We start from the raw sequence: 20,431 nt of genomic DNA on the forward strand, positions 1-20,431 counted from the left end.
CCAAATCACGTTTCCTTTCATGAGTGAAATGAGGAAGAACATCATGGCGTGCAGGCTCTTTTTACTGTTCTGGGCAGTGTTTCGCAATGTGTGATCCCTCTGCACTGTTGGTGAACATACAGACCTCCTATATGGGCACCCAAGCCCAGCCCAGTATGAGAACCTTGGCGGGGGGGTGGGGAGGATGAGAAGGGGAGGCCCCTAGCCTGACTCAGAGGTGAAGACTGCTAGGCCCTGCTGTCCCTGGGGTACGACTGTCAGGGCCTCTACCTCCCCGCCCCCGCGGGTGGGCTTCTGGAAGTGGATCTCCAGGACATCGTGCAGCTCCGGGCCATCCAAGATATCAGGAATGTTGAGCACCAGTACCGAGCGGGGAACTGGCTGCGACCTGATCTGGAAAAGGAGCCAGGAGATAGCAAAGGCTCATGGGAGAAGGGCTGGGGGCTGGGGGTAGGGCAGGCAGTGCCCCATGGGGGTATGAGGTCGGGAGGCCTGGAGAGGCTGGTGGTGGGTAGGTAGGTCAGTGGGGTTTGGGGCCTCTGATCCTTCATTGGGCAAGTTCCTGGCAGGCAGACAGGTTACCCAGCCCAGCCCCTGTTCTTCACCCCTCCTGCTTACCTCAGCCTTCTGGATCTCCCCATTCACATACGGAGAGACTCTCAGAGGGACTTGCTGCCCACCCAGTGGCACTCTGAACTGGCCAACTTGGCACAGACGCTGAGCCACTGTGGGGAACAAGGAGGGGTGGACCTTTAGCATCAAGCCCTCTCCTCTCCCTGTACCTTAATCTTGCACACCCTATACCCTCGTCTCCCCTGCAGGAGGTCTGCATAGCCCTCACCTCCATCCCTAGCAAACCCCAGCATGACACTCCCTGGCAGTAGCTCCCGAACATCCACATCGCCACCTCCGTTCCTAGTCTTGCCAAAGAAGATCTCTAGCTTGTCCAGCAGCTCCTCCTCACTCAGCCTGAGGCTGGCAGGAAATCCAGTGACCAACACCCTCCGGCCACTCAACTGGCTGGACACCTAGGGGGAGACAGCAAGGGGTGGTCCCAGACACAGCTCCACTTCCCCATGCCCAGGTGCATGGCATGCTTTGCATGCCCCAGGATTCTGTCATACCATCACCTGGATGGTGGTGACCATGGGCAGCTCCAAGGGCTGGACCTGCACCCGCAGCCGGCACTCCTCCATGTTGATCGTGTGCTCCTTTTGTTGCAGCACCTGCTCAGCCACTGGGTGGTGGGAAACAGGGTCAGTACTGGGAATCCTCCCCACCTCCCTCCTGAGGCTCCCCATGAGCTTACCTTTGGGGTCATCAAAGGTGATCAGAGCAGAGCCCGCAAGCAGAGGGCAGTGGATCCGCAAATTGGAAACTAAAGACTTAGGCACTTCCGGGTCCTGCTGGGTGTGTCCTCGGAATACCAGGGGGATCTTGGGCACTGAAAATGGGACCTGGAAGTAGGGGAGGGGAGTAGGAGTGTTCCTCACTCCCACCTAGGAGGAAGGCATCTCCGATTCCATTCCATTGATGCTGAGTGCCGGAGATAAATACATTTACTGAAAGAAAAGCTGGATAAATGAGTGGATGAATGCAGGTCTGGTCCATACCGGGCAATTTACGTACAACATCTTAATTTGTCCTGGGAGGTGGGTAGCTCTACTTTACAGATGTTCAAGTAACACACTGGAGGTCACACAGCAAGGAAGTAGCAGAGCCAGGAATAAAACCGAGAACTCCCCAGCTCTTTTTTGTGTTTGTTTGTTTGTTTTAAAGGGAGTCTTGCTCTGTCACCCAGCTGGAGTGTAGTGGCACGATCTTGGCTCACTGCAACCTCCACTTCCCAGGTTCAAGCAATTCGGACTCAGCCTCCCGAGTAGCTGGGATTACAGGCATGTGCCACCAAACCCGGCTAATTTTTGTATTTTTAGTAGAGACGGGGTTTCACCCTGTTGGCCAGGCTGGTCTCAAACTGACCTCAGGTGATCCACCAGCCTCGGCCTCCCAAAGTGCTGGGATTACAGGCGTGAGCCACTGCACCCAGCCTAATTTTTGTATTTTTAGTAGAGATGGGATTTCACTGTGTTGGCCAGTCTGGTCTCAAACTCCTGACCTGAGGTGATCAGGCCCCCTTGGCCTACCAAAGTGCTGGGTTTACAGGTGTGAGCCACCGCACCCAGCCTCGCCAGCTCGTTCTTATCAAACAACACCAGGTCTCCCACCTTACCTTGTCTTTGGGGGAGTCCCTGAGCTCCTTTCTCAGCTGCTGCAGGTCCCACAGCCTCATCTTGAGTCTGGCCTGCTCCTCCTGAAGGGCGTGGAGGGCCTGTTGGGGCAGAAGGAAACAACAAGACTTCTACCCGCCCTTCCAGAGAATCAACAAGCCCAGGGGAAGGGGGGCCTATTCTGGACGCTCCAAAAGCAGAGTTGATGCTAAGCTCAAGAACAACCCAACCCCTTTGTGCTGCCCTGGGCTGGTCTTGGCCCCCTCCACCCAGGGCTTGGCTGGCCTCATCTCAGCTGCTCTTGAAAGGGCAGGAGCCTTTGCAGCGTCCATGACTTGTTCGTGACCACAGATCTAGAGTTCAACAAACACTGATTGAGCTCCTGCTAGAAAGTGCTCGGCACTGACACAGGCAGTGGAAGATAAGGATACGACCCTCAGGCCTGCCAAACAGTGCTCAAGAGTACATGATCACATGACTGACTGTGAAGGGCAGCCGGAATTTGGAAGAGGGACAATCCCAAAAGGGTTAACCCAATTAGGGACACCTCCAAGAGGAGGGGAGACTAGTTGCAAAATGTCATACAGTCATATTCTTAACTAACATTTACTAAGTACTATATGCCAGGCACTGTGCTAAGCCCATCTGATGAATTATTTCATTCAATTCTTAGAACAACAGGGTATCTAAGATAGATATCCTGTGATCCTTATTTTATTGATTTATTTTTTTAATTTTTATTTATTTATTTATTTTTGAGACAGAGTCTTGCTCTGTCTCCCAGGCTGGGGTGCAGTGGCGTGATCTTGGCTCACTGCAGCCTCCACCTCCCAGGATCAAGTAATTCTCCTGCCTCAGCCTCCCAAGTAGCTGGGATTACAGGCACCTACCACCACACCTGGCTCATTTTTGTATTTTTAGTAGAAACAGGTTTTCACCATGTTGGCCAGGTTGGTCTCAAACTCCTGACCTCAGATGATCTGCCCGCCTCGGCCTCCTAAAGTGCTAGGATTACAGGTGTAAGCCACAATGCCTGGCCAATCCTTATTTTATAGATGAGGAAATTAAAGCTCAGAGAGGTTAAATGACTTGCCCAAAGTCATTTGGCCCTAGGCTGTCTGACTCCAGAGCCCACCCACTAACCTGTGCTTTACAGTGAAGAAATGAAGCCCAGAGTGGGGAGGTAGTTTACCCATCAATTCTAGCTTGTCCCTGGACTGTCACACTTTCCACTGTACACCAAGTAACCTTTTAGGCTGGGTGTGATCTGGAATGGGTCCAGAGAGAGAACTGACATCACAGGCAGGGAAGTGACACCAGGGATACCAATAAATGCACCTTTGTTTGTGGAATAGAGCAGAGTTCACCCTGTGGTTAGGAATCCTGATAAAGAAGTTCAGCTCAGAGAAGCATGAGATCTCTTGGAAAGATAGGACTCTGTTCTGACCATCTCTGTATTCCCTGTGTCCAGCAAGATCTCCGGCACAAAATATGTGTCCGGTAAAACTGTGTTGAATGAAGAAATGAAGTGAATGAATGACGGTAAAGGAGCACATTACAGAGGACACCAAAGAAATTCAGTGTGAGTTTGTTCTATTTTTAGCAGAAGAAAACTAGAGCTTGACCAAATTATGCTGGTTTATGAATAGTGAAAAGGATCCTTAGTTATTCATATTTCTGTAAATCAGAGAGTGCTAACACAGTGCCTTTAAGGGCCAGTTGGATGACATTAATGAGTTAATAGAGCCATGTAGGATAACAGAGAGTGGTGGGGACTCTGACGCACTGGGAAGAGCATGTCCTTTCTAAAGTAAACTGCTTCTAGCCATAACGAAGTTTCCCCCCACAGCAAATCTACCCATGTTTTTGTTTTGTTTTGTTTTTTGAGACAAAGTCTCAATGCCACCCAGGCTGGAGTGCAATTGCTCCATTATGGCTCACTGCAGCCTCGACCTCCCGGAATCAATCAATCCTCTCATCTCAGCCTCCTGAGTACAGGCGTGTGCCATCATGCCAGCTATTTTTTTTTTTTTCTTTTTGGGATGGAGTCTCGCTCTGACACCCAGTCTGGAGTGCAGTGGCGCAATATCAGCTCACTGCAAGCTCCGCCTCCCGGGTTCACGCCATTCTCCTGCCTCAGCCTCCTGAGTAGCTGGGACTACAGGCGCCCGCCACCACGCCTGGCTAATTTTTTTGTATTTTTAGTAGAGACGGGGTTTCACCGTGTTAGCCAGGATGGTCTCGATCTCCTGACTTCGTGATCCGCCCGTCTTAGCCTCCCAAAGTGCTGGGATTACAGGTGTGAGACACCGCGCCCAGCCCTCTATTTTTTTTTCTTTTCTGAGACGGAGTCTCCCTCTGTTGCCTAGGCTGGAGTGCAGTGGCGCAATATCGGCTCGCTGCAAACTCCACCTCCCGGGTTCAACAGATTCTCCTGCCTCAGCCTCCCAAGTAGCTGGGATTACAGGCACCTGCCACCACTCCTGGCTAATTTTTTTATTATTTATTTATTTATTTATTTTGAGACAGAGTCTCGCTCTGTCGCCAGGCTGGAATGCAGTGGCAGGATCTCGGCTCACTGCGACCTCTGACTCCCGGGTTCAAGCGATTCTCCTGCCTCAGCCTCCTGAGTAGCTGGGACTACAGGCACGCACCACCATGCCCAGCTAATTTTTGTATTTTTAGTAGAGATGGGGTTTCACCATGTTGGCCAGGCTGGTCTCAAACTTCCCACCTGAAGTGATCTGCCCAACTCAGCCTCCCAAAGTGCTGGGATTACAGGCAGGAGCCACGGACCCAGGCCTCCTAATCTTCCCATTTTTAATAGAAATAAAAAATCTGGGCAGGTTGTTGTGGCACATGCCTGTAATCCCAGCACTTTGGGAGGCTGAGGGAGGCAGATCGCTTGAGCCCAGGAGTCTGAGACCAGCCTGGGCAACAGGACAAAACTCTACCTCTACAAAATATTTAAAAATTAGCCAGGCATGGTGGCACATGCCTGTAGTCCCAGCTACTCGGGAGGCTGAGATGGAAGGATCTATTGATCCCTAGAGGTGGAGGTGGCTGCAGTGAGCCATGATCCAGCCACTGCACTGCAGCCTGGAAAAAACAGTGAGATCTTGTCTCCAAAAAACAAAAAATCTGGATTTTTATTTGAAAAAGATGGCCCAATTTAACGTATATAAAGCCGGGTGATGTGGCTCAAGCCTGTAATCTCAGCATTTTGGGAGGCTAAGGGAGGCAGATCATGTGAGGTCAGGAATTCGAGACCAGCCTGGCCAACATGCTGAAACCCTGTCTCTACAAAAAATTAGCCATGCTGGGCACGGTGGCTCACGCCTGTAATCCCAGCACTTTGGGAGGCTGAGGCGGGAGGATCACGAGGTCAGGAGTTCGAGACCATCCTGCCTAACACGGTGCAACCCCATCTCTACCAAAAATACAAAAAACTAGCTGAGCGTGGTGGCGGGTGCCTGTAGTCCCAGCTACTTGGGAGGCTGAGGCAAGAGAATGGCATGAACCCGTGGGGCGGAGCTTGCTGTGAGCCGAGATCCTGCCACTGCACTCCAGCCTGGGTGACAGAGCGAGACTCCATCTCAAAAAAAAAAAAAAAAAAAAAAAAAGAGCCAGGCGTGGTGGCGTGTGTGCCTATAATCCCAGCTACTTGGGATGCTGAGGCAAGAGAATCACTTGAATCTGGGAGGCAGAGGTTGCAGTGAGCCAAGATCATGCTATTGCACTTCAGCCTGGGCAACAAGAGTGAAACTCCATCTCAAAAAAAAAAAAAAAAAAAAGGAAAGAAAAGTCCGGGCATGGTGGCTTACACCTGTAATCCCAGCACTTTGGGAGCCTGAGGGGGGCAGATCACGAGGTCAGAAGATCAAGACCATCCTGGCTAACACGGTGAAACTCCATTTCTACTAAAAATACAAAAAATTAGCCAGGCATGGTGGAACGTGCCTGTACTCCCAGTTACTTGGGAGGCTGAGGCAGGAGAATCGCTTGAACCCGGGAGGCAGAGGTTGCAGTGAGCCGAGATCATGCCACTGTACTCCAGCCTAGGAGACAGAGCGAGACTCCGTCTCAAAAAAAAAAAAAAAAAAAAGGGATTGTCCTTGGGGAACTGGGGTTCTGAAAAGGTTGGCAATAATAATATTAAGAAGAAACATATTGAATGCTCTGTAGGTGCTAAGCAGTGGGATAAGTTTTTACTGTGTTAATCTATGGATTACCTAGTGTGATTCTTAAAGTATAATTCTTATAGTATATATATATATATAAATTTTGTGTGTGTGTGTGTGAGAGACAGTCTCCCTCTGTTGCCCAGAGTGGAGCATAGTGGTACAATCTCGGCTCACTGCAACCTCTGCCTCCCAGGTTCAAGCAATTCTCCCGCCTCAGTCTCCCTAGTAGCTGGGATTACAGGTGTGTGCCACCATGCCTGGCTAATTTTTGTGTTTTTAGTAGAGATGGGGTTTTGCTATGTTGGCCAGGCTGGTCTCGAACTCCTAACCTCAAGTGATCCACACGCCTCAGCCTCCCAAAGTGCTGGCTGGGATTACAGGTGTGAGCCAACACACCCAGCCTAATTCCTTTGGTTTAATTTTTTTTTTTTTGAGACAGAGTCTCGCTGTGTCACCCAGGCTGGAGTGCAGTGATGCAATCTCAGCTCACTGCAACCTCCGCCTCCCAGGTTCAAGTGATTCTCCTGTCTCAGCCTCCCAAGTAGCTGGGATTACAGGCGCACACCACCACACACAGCTAATTTTTTGTATTTTAGTAGAGACGGATTTTCACTGTATTGCCAAGGCCTCCCAAAGTGCTAGGATGACAGGCGTGAGACACCACGCCCGGCCTAGAACAATTGTTATTTGGGTCACAGAACCCTCTGAGTATCTGATGGAAACTACAGATTCTCTCTCCAGAGAAGTGTACACACACAGGATTTAATGAGCTCCTCCTGTCTGAGGCAATAGGTTAGGGAACCAACTCTTGCAGAGGCAACCCCAGCCCTGTGTTTCTCCCCAGCCCTTCAGCAGGTCTGAGATGGGCAGGGAGAGGCTTGGCTGCCAGGCCCTGAGATATCTACAGGTTCCTAGCCAAGAGGATTACTCCTGTTTCCCCACTTCCCAACTCCCTCCTCCTCACTTACGGCATCCAGTGGGGCTGACATGGGTCTCGGGTCTGTTTGGCAAGAGCTGAGGCTTCAGAGCTGGGCACAGTGGCAGAATTCACAGCAACTGAACTCTTGTTTGTACCCCCCAAAGGGCTGTGGTCTCTCTCGCCCCAGCAAGACCCGAAATACACCTCAGGAGGCTCTGCTCGCAGGCTGTTTGCTTCCACTTTCATTTCCGTGAAATCCCTGCCTTCTGGCGCTCACATGCCGCCCCCTGCCGAGGCTTCCCCACCCCTGGGAGGAGCCTTCTTGGTCAGCAAAGTCGACTTCACTCAGCCATGCTGCCTCAAGGAAAGCCACCTCACCGCAACTGCAAACTGGCCCCCAATCAACCATTCCCAGCAATCTCCGACAAGCCCATTGGTAGACCCTGCTTTGTCAATGGATTATTTCCCTAGAGCCTAGAATAATGCTGGGCACATCGAACATTGATAAAATAATTGCTGAATGAGCTGGGTGCGGCGGCTCACACCTGTAATCCCAGCATTCTGGGAGGCCCAGGCGGGCAGATCACCTGAGGTCAGGAGTTAGAGAGCAGCCTGGCCAACATGGTGAAACCCCACCTTTACTAAAAAAATATAAAAATTAGCCGGGCGTGGAGGTGCATTCCTGTAATCCCAGCTACTTGGGAGGCCGAGGCAGGAGAATAGCTGGAACCTGGAGGCAGACGTTGCATTGAGCCGAGATCGTGCCATTGCACTCCAGCCTGGGTGACAAGAGTGAAACTCCATCTCAAAAAATAAAATAATAATTGCTGAATGAATGAGAAACACAGTCAGGACAGATAACGCCCATAGTTCAAGTTCACAAAACTGCCGGGTGCGGTGGCTCACACCTGTAATCCCAGCACTTTGGGAGGCCCAGGTGGGCAGATCACCTGAGATCCCAAGTTAGACACCAGCCTGGCCAACGTGGTGAAACCCTGTCTTTACTAAAAAAATACAAAAATTATCCAGGTGTGGTGGTGTATTCCTGTAATCCCAGCTACTTGGGAGGCCGAGGCAGGAGAATAGCTGGAACCTGGGAGGCGGAGGTTGCATTGAGCCAAGATCGCGCTGTTGCACTCCAGCCTGAGTGACAAGAGCGAAACTCCATCTCAAAAAATAATAATTGCTGAATGAATGAGAAACACAATTAGGACAGATAAAGTCCACAGTTCAAGTTCACAAAACTGCCAGGCGCAGTGGCTCATGCCTTGTAATCCCAGCACTTTGGGAGGTCCAGGCGGGTGGATCACGAGACCATCCTGGCCACCATGGTGAAACCCTGTCCCTACTAAAATACAAAAAATTAGCCGGGCCGGATCACGCCACTGCACTCCAGCCTGGGCGACAGAGTGAGATTCCGACTAAAAAAAAAAAAAAGTGCCAATCCCAGCAGCTGGGCCCACTGGTAACATGTGCCTATAGTTCCAGCAGGTTGAGGCAGGAGGACTGCTTGAGCCCAGGAGTTCGAGGCCAGCCTGGGCAACACAGTGAATCTTGTCTCTTAAAAAAAAAAAAAAAAAAAGGCTGGGTGCAGTGGCTCACGCCTGTAATCCCAGCACTTTGGGAGGCTGAGGCGGTGAATCACTTGAGGTCAGGAGTTTGAGACCAGCCTGACCAACATGGGGAAACCGTCTCTACTAAAAATACAAAAATTAGCCGGGCGTGGTGGCGTGCGCCTGTAGTCCCAGCTACTCGGGAGGCTGAGACGGGGGAATCGCTTGAACCCGGGAGGCGGAGCTTGCAGTGAACCGAGATCGTGCCACTGCACTCCAGCTGGGTGACAGAGCGAGACTCTGGCTCAAAAAAAAAAAAAAAGAAAAAAGTTCACAAAACTGTTAACAGTGGCCAGCAAGGAGAGCTATTATCTGCCCAACACGCTTGTGCCTTACATGAATTAACTCTTCAAAACAATGCCATGAAGTTGGTTCTATTTTCTTCACTTTACAGATGAGAAAATTGAGGCACAGAGCATTAGAAACTTGCCCAAGGTCACAGGGCTAGGAATCAAAGCATGGATCCAAACCTGGTAGGAATAGTATTTACACTTGGGCCTTGAGGTAGAGTGGAAAAAAATTTGCTGTATTTTTCCTCAGTTTTAAATTCAGCCCCATTTCTGTGACCCTGAGTAGGCAAGCTACTTAATAGGAGTCTGTCTCAATAGAGATGCCTTAATACTTAAGTGTGTGAAGATTCAATTAAAAAGTTTCCTGGCCGGGTGCAGTGGCTCACACCTGTAATCCCAGCACTTTGGGATGCCGAGGTGGGTGGATCATGAGATCAGAAGTTCAAGACCATCCTGGCCAACATAGTGAAAACCCATCTCTTCTAAAAATACAAAAATTAGCTGGGTGTGGTAGCACACTCCTGTAGTCCTAGCTACTTGGGAGGCTGAGGCAGGAGAATCGCTTGAACCCCGGGGCGGGGCAGAAGTTGCAGTGAGCCAAGATAGTGCCACCTCACTCCAGACTGGGTGGGTGAAAGAGCAAAACTCCATCTTAAAAAAAAAGTGGCTGGGCGCAATGGCTCACGCCTGTATTCCAGCACTTTGGGAGGCTGAGGTAGACCGATCACAAGGTCAGGAGATCCAGACCATCCTGGCTAACACGGTGAAACCTCGTCTCTACTAGAAATACAAAAATATTAGCCGGGCATGGTGGCAGGCGCCTGTAGTCCCAGCTACTCGGGAGGCTGAGGCAGGAGAATGGCGTGAACCCGGGAGGCGGAGCTTGCAGTGAGCCGAGATCGCGCCACTGCACTCCAGCCTGGGCAACAGAGCAAGCCTCTGTCCCAAAAAAAAAAAAAAAAAAAAAGTTTCCTAGTAACCTAGCCCAAAGTTTTTTCCAGTTACTCACCAATCCTACTTTTGGCCCCTTCCCGCCACCCTGCCCCCTCTGGTTCCCAAGTGCTAAGTGGTACCTAGCAGACTTGGCAAACTGGCCTGTTTGAATCTTAGTTCCCTCTAGCGACAGAACCATTCAGATGGAGCACCTATTTCATTCATGAAACATGACTACAGTTACAGTCCATTGAGAGATAAAATGCCAGATCCTAAGAACTAAATGTCTCTCCTGCACTACACAGTAGTGGCACAACCCAATGCCCCAAAGCTCCTTTGATCACTTTCTTTCAAGTCTCTGCCAGCCAGGCCATTTGAGGAGCACTCCCTTGTCCTATTAAACAGCTGCTCTAGGCTCAGGGATTCACCAAAGGCATCTGTCGTTACCACCAGGAGCAGGTCTCCAGGGTGGTCCCCATCTCACCTACACCAGTACCAGTGTCACCTGAAAACCTGCTAGAAACTCAGACCTACTGATCAGTCTGAGGGCAGGATTTCAGCAATCCGTGGTTTAACAAACCATCCAGGTGACCTCTATCTGTGTTAAGGTTTGAGAATTTCGGGTTAGTGGTTCTCAATCAAAAATACCTGATCCCCACCACTCAGGGGCCTTTGGTTGTCACAAGGAGGGGCAGAGTGTGTGTGGCAGAGGTTCTCCTGGCGTGTAATGGGTAGAAGCCAGGGAGGCTACACAATTCTTCACAGGGATTATCAGGCTAAGGACAGAGGCAGCGTAAATCTCATTAAGGCAGATTTAACATTTTCCCAGCCCCTCATCCATCACCCAGTGTCTCTTTTTTTTTTTTTGAGATGGAGTCTTGCTGTTGCCAGACTGCAGTGCAGTGGTGCTATCTCAGCCCTCCCTGCAACTTCCGCCTCCCGGGTTCAAGCAATTCTCCTGCCTCAACCTCCCGAGTAGCTGGGACTACAGGCGTGCACCACCAGGCCCAGATAATTCTTAGTATTTTTTAGGAGAGACAAGGTTTCACCATGTTGGCCATCTCTTGACCTGGTGATCCGCTCGCCTTGGCCTCCCAAAGTACTGGGATTACAGGCGTGAGCCACCGTGCCCAGCCCACCCAGTGTTTCCTATTCAATAATGTTCTCCTTTTCACAGTCTGGTAATACATACAGCATGCAGACACAGGCTTTTTTTCTTTATAATTTTTAATGATCAAAACAAAGCATCTAAAACCGCAGTTTCTGGAAGAACCACTTGTTCTTGCCTGTCTTGTATCTAGAAGGGAAAAAAAGAGGACACCAATGAGGAAAGGAATGGAAATAGTGAAACCATACTCCACCATTCACTACCAAAGCCTACTTACCTCTCTTCAAACTTGACCTTGGCCTCCCGTCGGGCCTTGCGTTTAAGAGCAGGATCTCTGAAGACATCCTTATTGACGACAGTTTTGTCCAAAGGGATATCCACAGAGTACCTGGGGACAAAGGTGGAGAGGCAGGATTAGCCCACATACTGCCAGGGGCCCCTATACAGCCCAAATCCCTGTGGGACACTAGGGAATCAGGGTCTGACTCCTTAGAAGCAACCATCAAAAGCCATGTCCCGATGACATTATCTGAAAATTCACTTTTTTTTTTTTGAGACGGAGTCTGAATCTTTCGTCCAGGCTGGACTGCAGTGGTGTGATCTCAGCTCATTGCAAGTTCCGCCTCCCGGGTTCACGCCATTCTCCTGCCTCAGCCTCCCGAGTAGCTGGGACTACAGGCGCCCGCCATCACGCCTGGCTAATTTTTTGTATTTTTTTAGTAGAGACGGGGTTTCACAGTGTTAGCCAGGATGGTCTTGATCTCCTGACCTCGTGATCCGCCCGCCTTGGCCTCCCAAAATGCTGGGATTATAGGCGTGAGTCACCGCATCCGGCCTGAAAATACACTTTTAACATTTATTGGATTCAAGCCAATAAAATGTAAAATTCAATGTTTCATTCTCAATTTCCCACAACTACTTTATTTTTCTAGCTAAGAATCATCAAATGAGGCCCTCCCCCACTTTTTGAGACACAGTCTCGCTGTTGCCCAGGCTGGAGTGCAGTGGCGCAATCTCGGCTCACTGCAACCTCCGCCTCCTAGGTTCACGCCCTTCTCCTGCCTCAGCCTTGCGAGTAGCTGGGACTACTACAGGCGCCTGCCACCATGCCTGGCTAATTTTTTGTACTTTCAGTAGAGACGGGGTTTCAGTGTTAGCCAGGATGGTCTCGATCTCCTGACCTCGTGATCCGCTTGCCTCGGCCTCCCAAAGTGCTGGGATTACAAGCCTGAGCCACTGTGCCCGGCCAAATTAGGCCTTCTTGACTTTCATCATGACAGTTAGCTAACTTTCTACTTGAAATCATTTCCTTATTGTTCAAGTTCTGCCAATGCAGTCACTCTCATGACAGCCCAAAAACTAGCTGCCTCAACCCCACCACATCCCAGCACCCAAGAAACAGCTCTCTCTGCCCTTTTATTATTATTACTTTTATTTTTTGAGATGGAGTCTCGCTCTGTCACCCAGGCTGGAGTGCAGTGGTGCCATCTCAGCTCACTGTAGCCTCCACCTCCCAAACTCAAGCGATTCTCCCACCTCAGCCTCCAGAATAGCTGGGATTACATGTGCCAGCCACCATGCCCAGCTAATTTTTTTATTTTTTAGTAGAGATGAGATTTCATCACGTTGGCCAGGCTGGTCTCGAACTCCTGACCTCAAGCGATCCACCTGCCTCGGCCTCCCAAAGTGCTGGGATTACAGGCGTGAGCCATGGTGTCTGGCCTCTCTCTGCCCCTTTAGGTCAGCCAACCCAGAGTAAATGTGCAATACCAGCAGCAAACTTTAAGGTGCATGCTGCTGGGTTCTGGCAATTATTGTTCAGGACTTTCTCAATTCTCGCACCTCTTTTGCTGGAGGTGCAGTGGTGTGATCTCGGCTCCCTGCAATCTCCACCTCCCAGGTTCACCGTGTTAGCCAGTGCGGTCTCGATCTCCTGACCCTGTGATCCGCTCGCCTCGGCCTCCCAAAGTGCTGGGATTGTAGGTGTGAGCCACTGTGCCCGGCCTTGCACCTCTTTGAGACGGAGCTTTGCTCTCCTTGCCCAGGCTGGAGTACAATGGTGTGATCTTGGCTCACTGCAACCTCCACCTCCCGGGTTCAAGCGATTCTTCTGCCTCAGCCTCCCAAGTAGCTGGGATTACAGGATTACCATGCCCAGCTAACTTTGTATTTTTAGTAGAGACAGGGTTTCACCATGTTGGTCAGGCTGGTCTCAAACTCCTGACCTCAGGTGATCCATCCGCCTTGGCCTCCCAAAGTGATGGGATTACAGGCGGGAGCCATTGTGCCCGGCCTCTTGTACTTCTTAAAAAACACTTGTACTGGCCGGGCACAGTGGCTCACGCCTGTAATCCCAGCACTTTGGGAGGCTGAGGTGGGCAGATCACAAGGTCAGGAGATCGAGACCATCCTGGCTAACATGGTGAAACCCCGCCTCTACTAAAAATACAAAAAAAAAAAAAAAAAATTAGCCAGGCGTGGTGGCAGGTGCCTATACTCCCAGCTACTCGGGAGGCTGAGGCAGAAGAATGGCGTGAGATCCCGCCACTGCACTCCAGCCTGCGCGACTCCGTCTCAAAAAAAAAAAACAAAAAAAACACAAAACACTGTACTAAGACAGTGTATGTCCCCAGACTAAAGGGCCCAACAGGTGAGTAAAATTAATTGGGGAAGACTTGCTTTCACGCACTCACAGACTTTTTGAAACCTATTGTATTTATCCTTGAGGGTGGAACAGTGGAAGAGGGCAGATCAGACCCCATGCCTGTGTTTACTGTGGATGGAAAACAATCTTTACCCAACACTTAAAAGATGGAACAAAGGCAACACTGGAAACCATAGCCACTTTATGAGTTGAAGATGAACAATTTGGAAATGATATCCCTTCCTGGTGTTGGAATGGCTGCAAGGTCTATCTCCTTATTCAACAGAGCAGGGAGAAGAAATTTAAATTCTAGTTCTTGAAATGCTCACCTTGTGGGCATTAGGTGATTGTAGTTATACACTTTCACAAAAGATTTTATCTTTGATCTCTTGGCGATCTTCTTCTTGCCCATGGCAGCTGTCACTTTGCGGGGGTAGCGGTCAATTCCAGCCACCAGAGCATGGCTGTAGGGGCGATCTGAGGTGCCATCATCAATGTTCTAAATGAGTAAGAATTACATTTGTTATTCACTGAGGGCCTATTTAGGCCCTGTGTTAGAGGTAGGGCAGTGTCCAAAAAATATTTCCACCCTCAGGTCTCCAACATCCACCATTATAAAGAGAAAAATCACAGAAAGCTATGAGAAATAACCAAAGAGAAACAGAACAGTGTTTATCTCCATCAGGAAGCATCTGGAACGGCTTATTAGAGGTAAGAGATTTAAAAGTAGCAACAGTTGACATTTAAGAAGTACTTGCTATATGCCAAGCACTGCTCACAGGACTTGGTATCTATTCACTTGCTCCACTGCTAGTGAAGTGTACAGCCAAGGTTAAGACACCACAGCCTAACTCCAGAGATCAGTCTCAGGAGATGGGAGAGGGGAATCCAGGGGTACTCCAGTGTCCCCACAACAACAAAACGCAGTGGTGTATGTGGCCAGAGCCTAGGGAACTCTCTCAAGAAGCTACAAAATCATGGATAAGAGGAAAACAGTGAGGGGCTACGTGACCTTTCTAAAAGCAATTTCCTCCTCTTCTTACAGATTCCCAGCTGCAGCACTTCAGGTAAATAACAGAACACCTCCAAACCTTAGCAACAGGAAGGAACCCCCTATAGCTGGGGATGGTGGCACGCACCTGTAGTCCCAGCCACTCGGGAGGCTGAGATGGGAGACTCGCTTGAGCCCGGGAGGTCGAGGCTGCAGTGATCACGCCACTGCACTTAGCCTGGACAGAGATCCCGTCTCAAAAAAAAAAAAAAAAGAAAGAAAAGAAAAGGAATCCCCTATGATTACTTCAAGGACTGCACATGACAATACCTGAAAGGCAGTGGGAGCACATAGCAAGCGTGCAATGTCAGCCACTATTACTATATATTTAAAGCCTCTGGTGGAGAAGGCTTTATGCGTTGGGAGCCCAATTCAGCTCACATTTGCTTTTACTGTGCTTCTTCCTCTCTCAAAAGCTCTCCCACGTTCACCCTGACCGTGCTCACTGGCTACTGCCCCAGAAACAGGCCTTGAATTCCAAGCCTGCCCGCCCCGCCGCAGCCAGCCTGGTCCCGGGATGCAAGGACGCAGAGTCCCGCGAGGCTGATACCTTCACGATGACAGCTTTGCGTCCGGAGTAGCGTCCAGCCAGGACAAGCACCACCTTCCCAGGTTTCATGAACTTGCCCATTTCTGCAGAGAGCAAGGAGAAAGGGCCACTTAAAAATCCGTAAAGCCAAAGATGCCCAGAGCTGACTCCTGCCAGCAAGCCCAGGTCTTGGGCCGGAACTTCAGACTGTGTTCACTGTCGCCTTGGTCCAGGCCGCCCGAGGGCCCTGCTCGCAGGACAGGATCGGATACGTAGCCGCCAGAGACCTAGGGAAGGAATGCACCCGGCGCCGCCCGGACCTTCGACCCCCAAGCCGCGGATGGCAGCGGATTGAAAGATTCAACCCAAGCTTCTACTTACCGGCAGCAACCACCCGGGCCTACAGCAAAAAGGAAAGAAGGACACTTCCGCTAACCTTTCACCCCGGTGAGGAGTGACCTCACTTCCTGTCCCGCCCTTCAGGCTTCGCCACGCTGATTGTGTGGTGCTGAGTCTCGTGTTGCGGGCGGAAGAAGCTCATGAGGGAAACGCCGGGCGCGGCAGCTCAAGTATTCGAATGAAGCTTTATTAGCAGCTCCAGCAGTAGACAAGAGCAAAGGAGACTCCTCCCGGCCAACGGAAGAGCTGGGAGGGCGACTGTGCTGTGCGCTCTGGACTCAGCAGCTAGGCTTTGTTGTAGTTCCTTTCTCTGGCGCTAGGAGGGGGAACACAATCTGAAATTTACTTTTTCTCTTGGGAGACACAGGGAAAAAATAGGGCATTTATTGGTGCCTGTCGGGGGCACTGTTAGCTAAAGAGGGAGGGACAAAGATCAGTAAGGGTGGCTGGTCCGATAGTAGTGGGTTATCAGAACTTATCAACGTTAGGGTCACTAAAGTTGGTATACAACCCCCCACTGCTAAATTTGGTTTTAAAAAAACAAACAAAAAGGATATTTACCCCCAACAGTTAAAGTCTAGTGGTGTCACTGACATTACCAACTAGAATAAGCATGAGGGAGGTAGAAGAGAAGAATGGCAGCTGCTTACCCTATGCCAGGTCAGGTTAATCTATTTATGCACATCATCTGATTTGGTCATCATAACACTAAGAAATAGATACTATTATTATCTCCATTCTAGAGTCGAGGAAACTGGCTTAGAGAGATTTGCCCGAAGTCTATAGTGGGTAAATAGTGGAGCTGGGGTTCAGCCTCAAGCAGTTCAACTCCTGAACCCATACTGTTTACCATGTCACCATCCTGAGCAGCGATTCTCTCCCAGGCAAGATGTGAGCACTTTATACAAGCCGGCAGCCTGTTTAATCCTCACAACTCTGCATCTTGGGCATTCTCCTCCCATTTAGACATGAGGAAATTGCAATTCAGAGAGGATAAATTGCTTGTCTGAGGTTAATCCTAATCAGTGGCATAGATGGGATTCAAATCTAGGTCTGAATCTAGGTCTAGTTGGCTCTCAAACTGAATTATTTCCCATCACTCACCAGAAGAGTGTTTTCACATGGTACCTTATGTGCTTTCCGAGTTTAAGGGAAAGATAAACTATCTCACAGTTTTTGCTTATCTGAACCTATAGGATTTGTCTTGGGCAAGATGTGGAACAACCAGGATTTCATCAGTTCTCTCCTGAAGCTCTCCAGTGATACAATTTTCCCTGTATCCCTCAGGATCCCATTGCAATGGCTTTTGTTTTGTTTTGTTTTTTGAGACAGGGTCTCGCTCTGTCACCCAGGCTGAATGGTGTGTAGCACAATCATGGCTCACTGTAGCCTCAACCTCCTGGGCTCGTGATCCTCCCACCTCAGCCTCCTGAGTAGCTAGGACTTCAGGTATGTGCCACCATGCCCGTGTAATTAGAAGAAAAAAACAAAAACAAAATCAAAGAACTTTTTTTTTTTTTTGGTAGAGATGGGGACTCACTATATTGCCCAGGCTGGTCTCAAAAACTTCTGGGATTAAGTGATCCTCCTACCTGAGCCTCCCAAAGTGTTGGGATTACAGGCGACGCAGCACCGTGCCCGGCCCCATTACAATTTTTTTTTTTTTCAGACGGAGTCTCATTTTGTCACCCAGGCTGGAGTGCAGTGGCGCGATCTCAGCTCACTGCAACCTCCACCTCCCGGGTTCAAGCGATTCTCCTGCCTCAGCCTCCTAAGTAGCTGGGACTATAGGCTCCCGCCACCACACCCGGCTAATTTTTATATTTTTTGTAGAGATGGGGTTTCGCCATGTTGGCCAGGCTGGTCTCGAACTCCCAGCCTCAAGTGATCCGCTTGCCTCGAACTCCCAAAGTGCTGGGATTACAGGCATGAGCCACCACGCCTGGCCTCCAATGGTTTTTAAAATGTCTTTTTCTTATATATTTCATTTTTTAAAGAGATGAGGTCTTGCTATGTTGCCGGGCTTGAATGCAGTGGCTATTGACAGGTGTGATGTAGCTTCAAACTCCTAGCCTCAAGTGATCCTCCCATTTCAGCTTCCCACGTAGCTAGGACTAAGCCACCTTACCCTCCAAATCAAATCAGTAACTAAATCCTCTGAATTTTGTCTTATGTCTTTTATTTTTGAGATGGAGTCTCACTTTGTTGCCCAGGCTGGAGTGCAGTGGCATGATCTTGGCTCACTGCAACCTCCGCCTCCTGAGCTCAAGCAGTTCTCCTGCCTCAGCCTCCCGAGTAACTGGGACTACAGGCGCATGCCACCACGCCTGGCTAATTTAGTATCTTTAGTAGAGATGGGGTTTCACCATGTTGGCCAGACTGGTCTCGAACTCCTGACCTCAGGTGATCCACCCACGTTGGCCTCCCAAAGTGCTGGGATTACAAGCGTGAGCCACCGTGCCCAGCGGGATGCTTTTTTTTTTTTTTTTTTAATTGATAATTCTTGGGTGTTTCTCACAGAGGGGGATTTGGCAGGGTCATGGGACAATAGTGGAGGGAAGGTCAGCAGATAAACAAGTGAACAAAGGTCTCTGGTTTTCCTAGGCAGAGGACCCTGCGGCCTTCCGCAGTGTTTGTGTCCCTGGTTACTTGAGATTAGGGAGTGGTGATGACTCTTAACGAGCATGCTGCCTTCAAGCATCTGTTTAACAAAGCACATCTTGCACCGCCCTTAATCCATTTAACCCTGAGTGGACACAGCACATGTTTCAGAGAGCACAGGGTTGGGGGTAAGGTCACAGATCAACAGGATCCCAAGGCAGAAGAATTTTTCTTAGTACAGAACAAAATGAAAAGTCTCCCATGTCTACTTCTTTCTACACAGACACGGCAACCATCCGATTTCTCAATGTTTTCCCCACCTTTCCCGCCTTTCTATTCCACAAAGCCGCCATTGTCATCCTGGCCCGTTCTCAATGAGCTGTTGGGCACACCTCCCAGATGGGGTGGTGGCCGGGCAGAGGGGCTCCTCACTTCCCAGTAAGGGCGGCCGGGCAGAGGGGCCCCTCACCTCCCAGACGGGGGGGCTGGCCGGGCGGGGGGCCAGAGACGGAGTCTCCCTCTCGCTCCCAGGCTGGAGTGCAGTGGCGCGATCTCGGCTCACTGCAAGCTCCGCCTCCCGGGTTCTCGCCATTCTCCTGCCTCAGCCTCCCGAGTAGCTGGGACTACAGGCACCCGCCACCACGCCCAGCTAATTTTTTGCATTTTTTAGTAGAGACAGGGTTTTACCATGTTAGCCAGGATGGTCTTGATCTGCTGACCTTGTGATCCACCCGCCTAGGCCTCCCAAAGTGCTGGGATTACAGGTGTGAGGCACCGCGCCTGGCCCCCGGGATGCTTATTAAAGAAGTATCTCCAACCTCAGAGATAGTAATTCTGGTCTGGAGTGGAGCCATATGATCTATAGATCTTATTTTGAGCAACAGCTTTAAACGACTTTTTTTCTTGAAAAGTTCTTCACTTTTCTTGAACTCCATTGTTGGCTTATTCAACAGTATGAACTTTCACTCCTTTCCTTCCTTACTACCTTTTCTGCAGCATAAATTTCTGACTCCCCCACCCTTCACATACCCCCTGGGCTGTTCCCTGTGTCTTTTTCTTCCTCTCCAAGTAACCAGGCAAAATCCTATTCAAATTCTATCCATCCTTCAAGGTTATTCCAGAATTCTCCCAGGCAGAATCAATCTCTCCTTTCTCTGGGCTCTCTCAGCAATCCAGTCTGTACTTACCTTTATTAGAGAACATAATCTTAGTTTGGATATGAGTGGTTCTCATCTCAAAGTGTGGTTTCCAGAGCAGCAGCATCACCATAACCTAGGAACTTGTTAGAAACCAAATTCTCAGGCCCCACCCCAAAACAACTCAATAAAAAACTCTGGGGATGGGACCCAGCAATCTATATTTTAACAGTCTCTCCAAATCTCCAATTGGTATGGTATCTCCTTTGCTAGACTGTGTGTTTGTTGAGGGCACAGGGTAGGTTTACTTTTCTCTTTCTTTAGCATCTAGTCTAGGCAGGCAGTTGCTAAGTGATCAATAGTGAATGAATGATTGGAGAGCACCTTAGACGGCTTTAACAATACTTTGCAGATCATACTTGTACAACACACCCTACATTTCCACTGCATACATATCCGTGGCTCTTGACCCTTCCATTCTTGCATATCCTTGGATCTGGGTGGACTGGCCTGCCTCTCCTCCCTTGTCCTGTCTCACCCTAAGCCAAGGACAGAGCTCTGTTCTCAGTAATGACAGATGATATCAGAGCTTAGCAGATATCTGACTGCAGGGATGCTGATGGAATTGTTGGGTTGTCTCAGTTGATACACACATTTAGGTTTCAAGAACTTAGACATGAAAGTCATGGCTGCCGGCCTGTCTCCCTGCAGCCTTGTCCTTTGGCAGCTGAAATTTCTGGCAGTTGTGTGGAAAGTACCTTCTCCTCCCCAAAGTGAGGGTAGGAATGAGGGTGGT

General features: G+C 49.8%; 2 protein-coding genes across 3 annotated transcripts; both read right to left on the bottom strand.

Annotated features, from left to right (window-relative positions):
* Positions 1-44: 44 nt before the first annotated feature.
* Positions 45-7,673, bottom strand: IFI35 (interferon induced protein 35). Of its 2 annotated transcripts, none has more exons than XM_003813925.4 (7): positions 7,381-7,673; positions 2,231-2,329; positions 1,310-1,457; positions 1,125-1,237; positions 842-1,028; positions 619-725; positions 45-393 (listed from the first exon to the last, which is right to left on the bottom strand). In XM_003813925.4, the coding sequence occupies exons 1-7, from the start codon at positions 7,399-7,401 to the stop codon at positions 202-204; spliced, it is 867 nt and encodes a 288-aa protein (XP_003813973.1). In that variant the 5' UTR covers positions 7,402-7,673; the 3' UTR covers positions 45-201. The 2 variants fall into 2 exon arrangements, with proteins under 2 accessions (XP_003813973.1, XP_008964765.1); XM_008966517.4 differs by having other exon boundaries at positions 1,131-1,237; positions 7,381-7,621.
* A 3,673-nt stretch (positions 7,674-11,346) lies between these two features.
* RPL27 (ribosomal protein L27) lies at positions 11,347-15,936 on the bottom strand. Its single transcript, XM_008966516.5, has 5 exons — positions 15,881-15,936; positions 15,521-15,603; positions 14,249-14,418; positions 11,553-11,663; positions 11,347-11,464 (listed from the first exon to the last, which is right to left on the bottom strand). Exons 2-5 carry the CDS (start codon positions 15,599-15,601, stop codon positions 11,416-11,418), a joined length of 411 nt encoding a protein of 136 aa, XP_008964764.1. The 5' UTR covers positions 15,602-15,603; positions 15,881-15,936; the 3' UTR covers positions 11,347-11,415.
* Positions 15,937-20,431: the final 4,495 nt, after the last annotated feature.

The sequence above is a fragment of the Pan paniscus genome, chromosome 19, assembly GCF_029289425.2.
Source record: "Pan paniscus chromosome 19, NHGRI_mPanPan1-v2.0_pri, whole genome shotgun sequence".
NCBI lineage: Eukaryota > Metazoa > Chordata > Mammalia > Primates > Hominidae > Pan > Pan paniscus.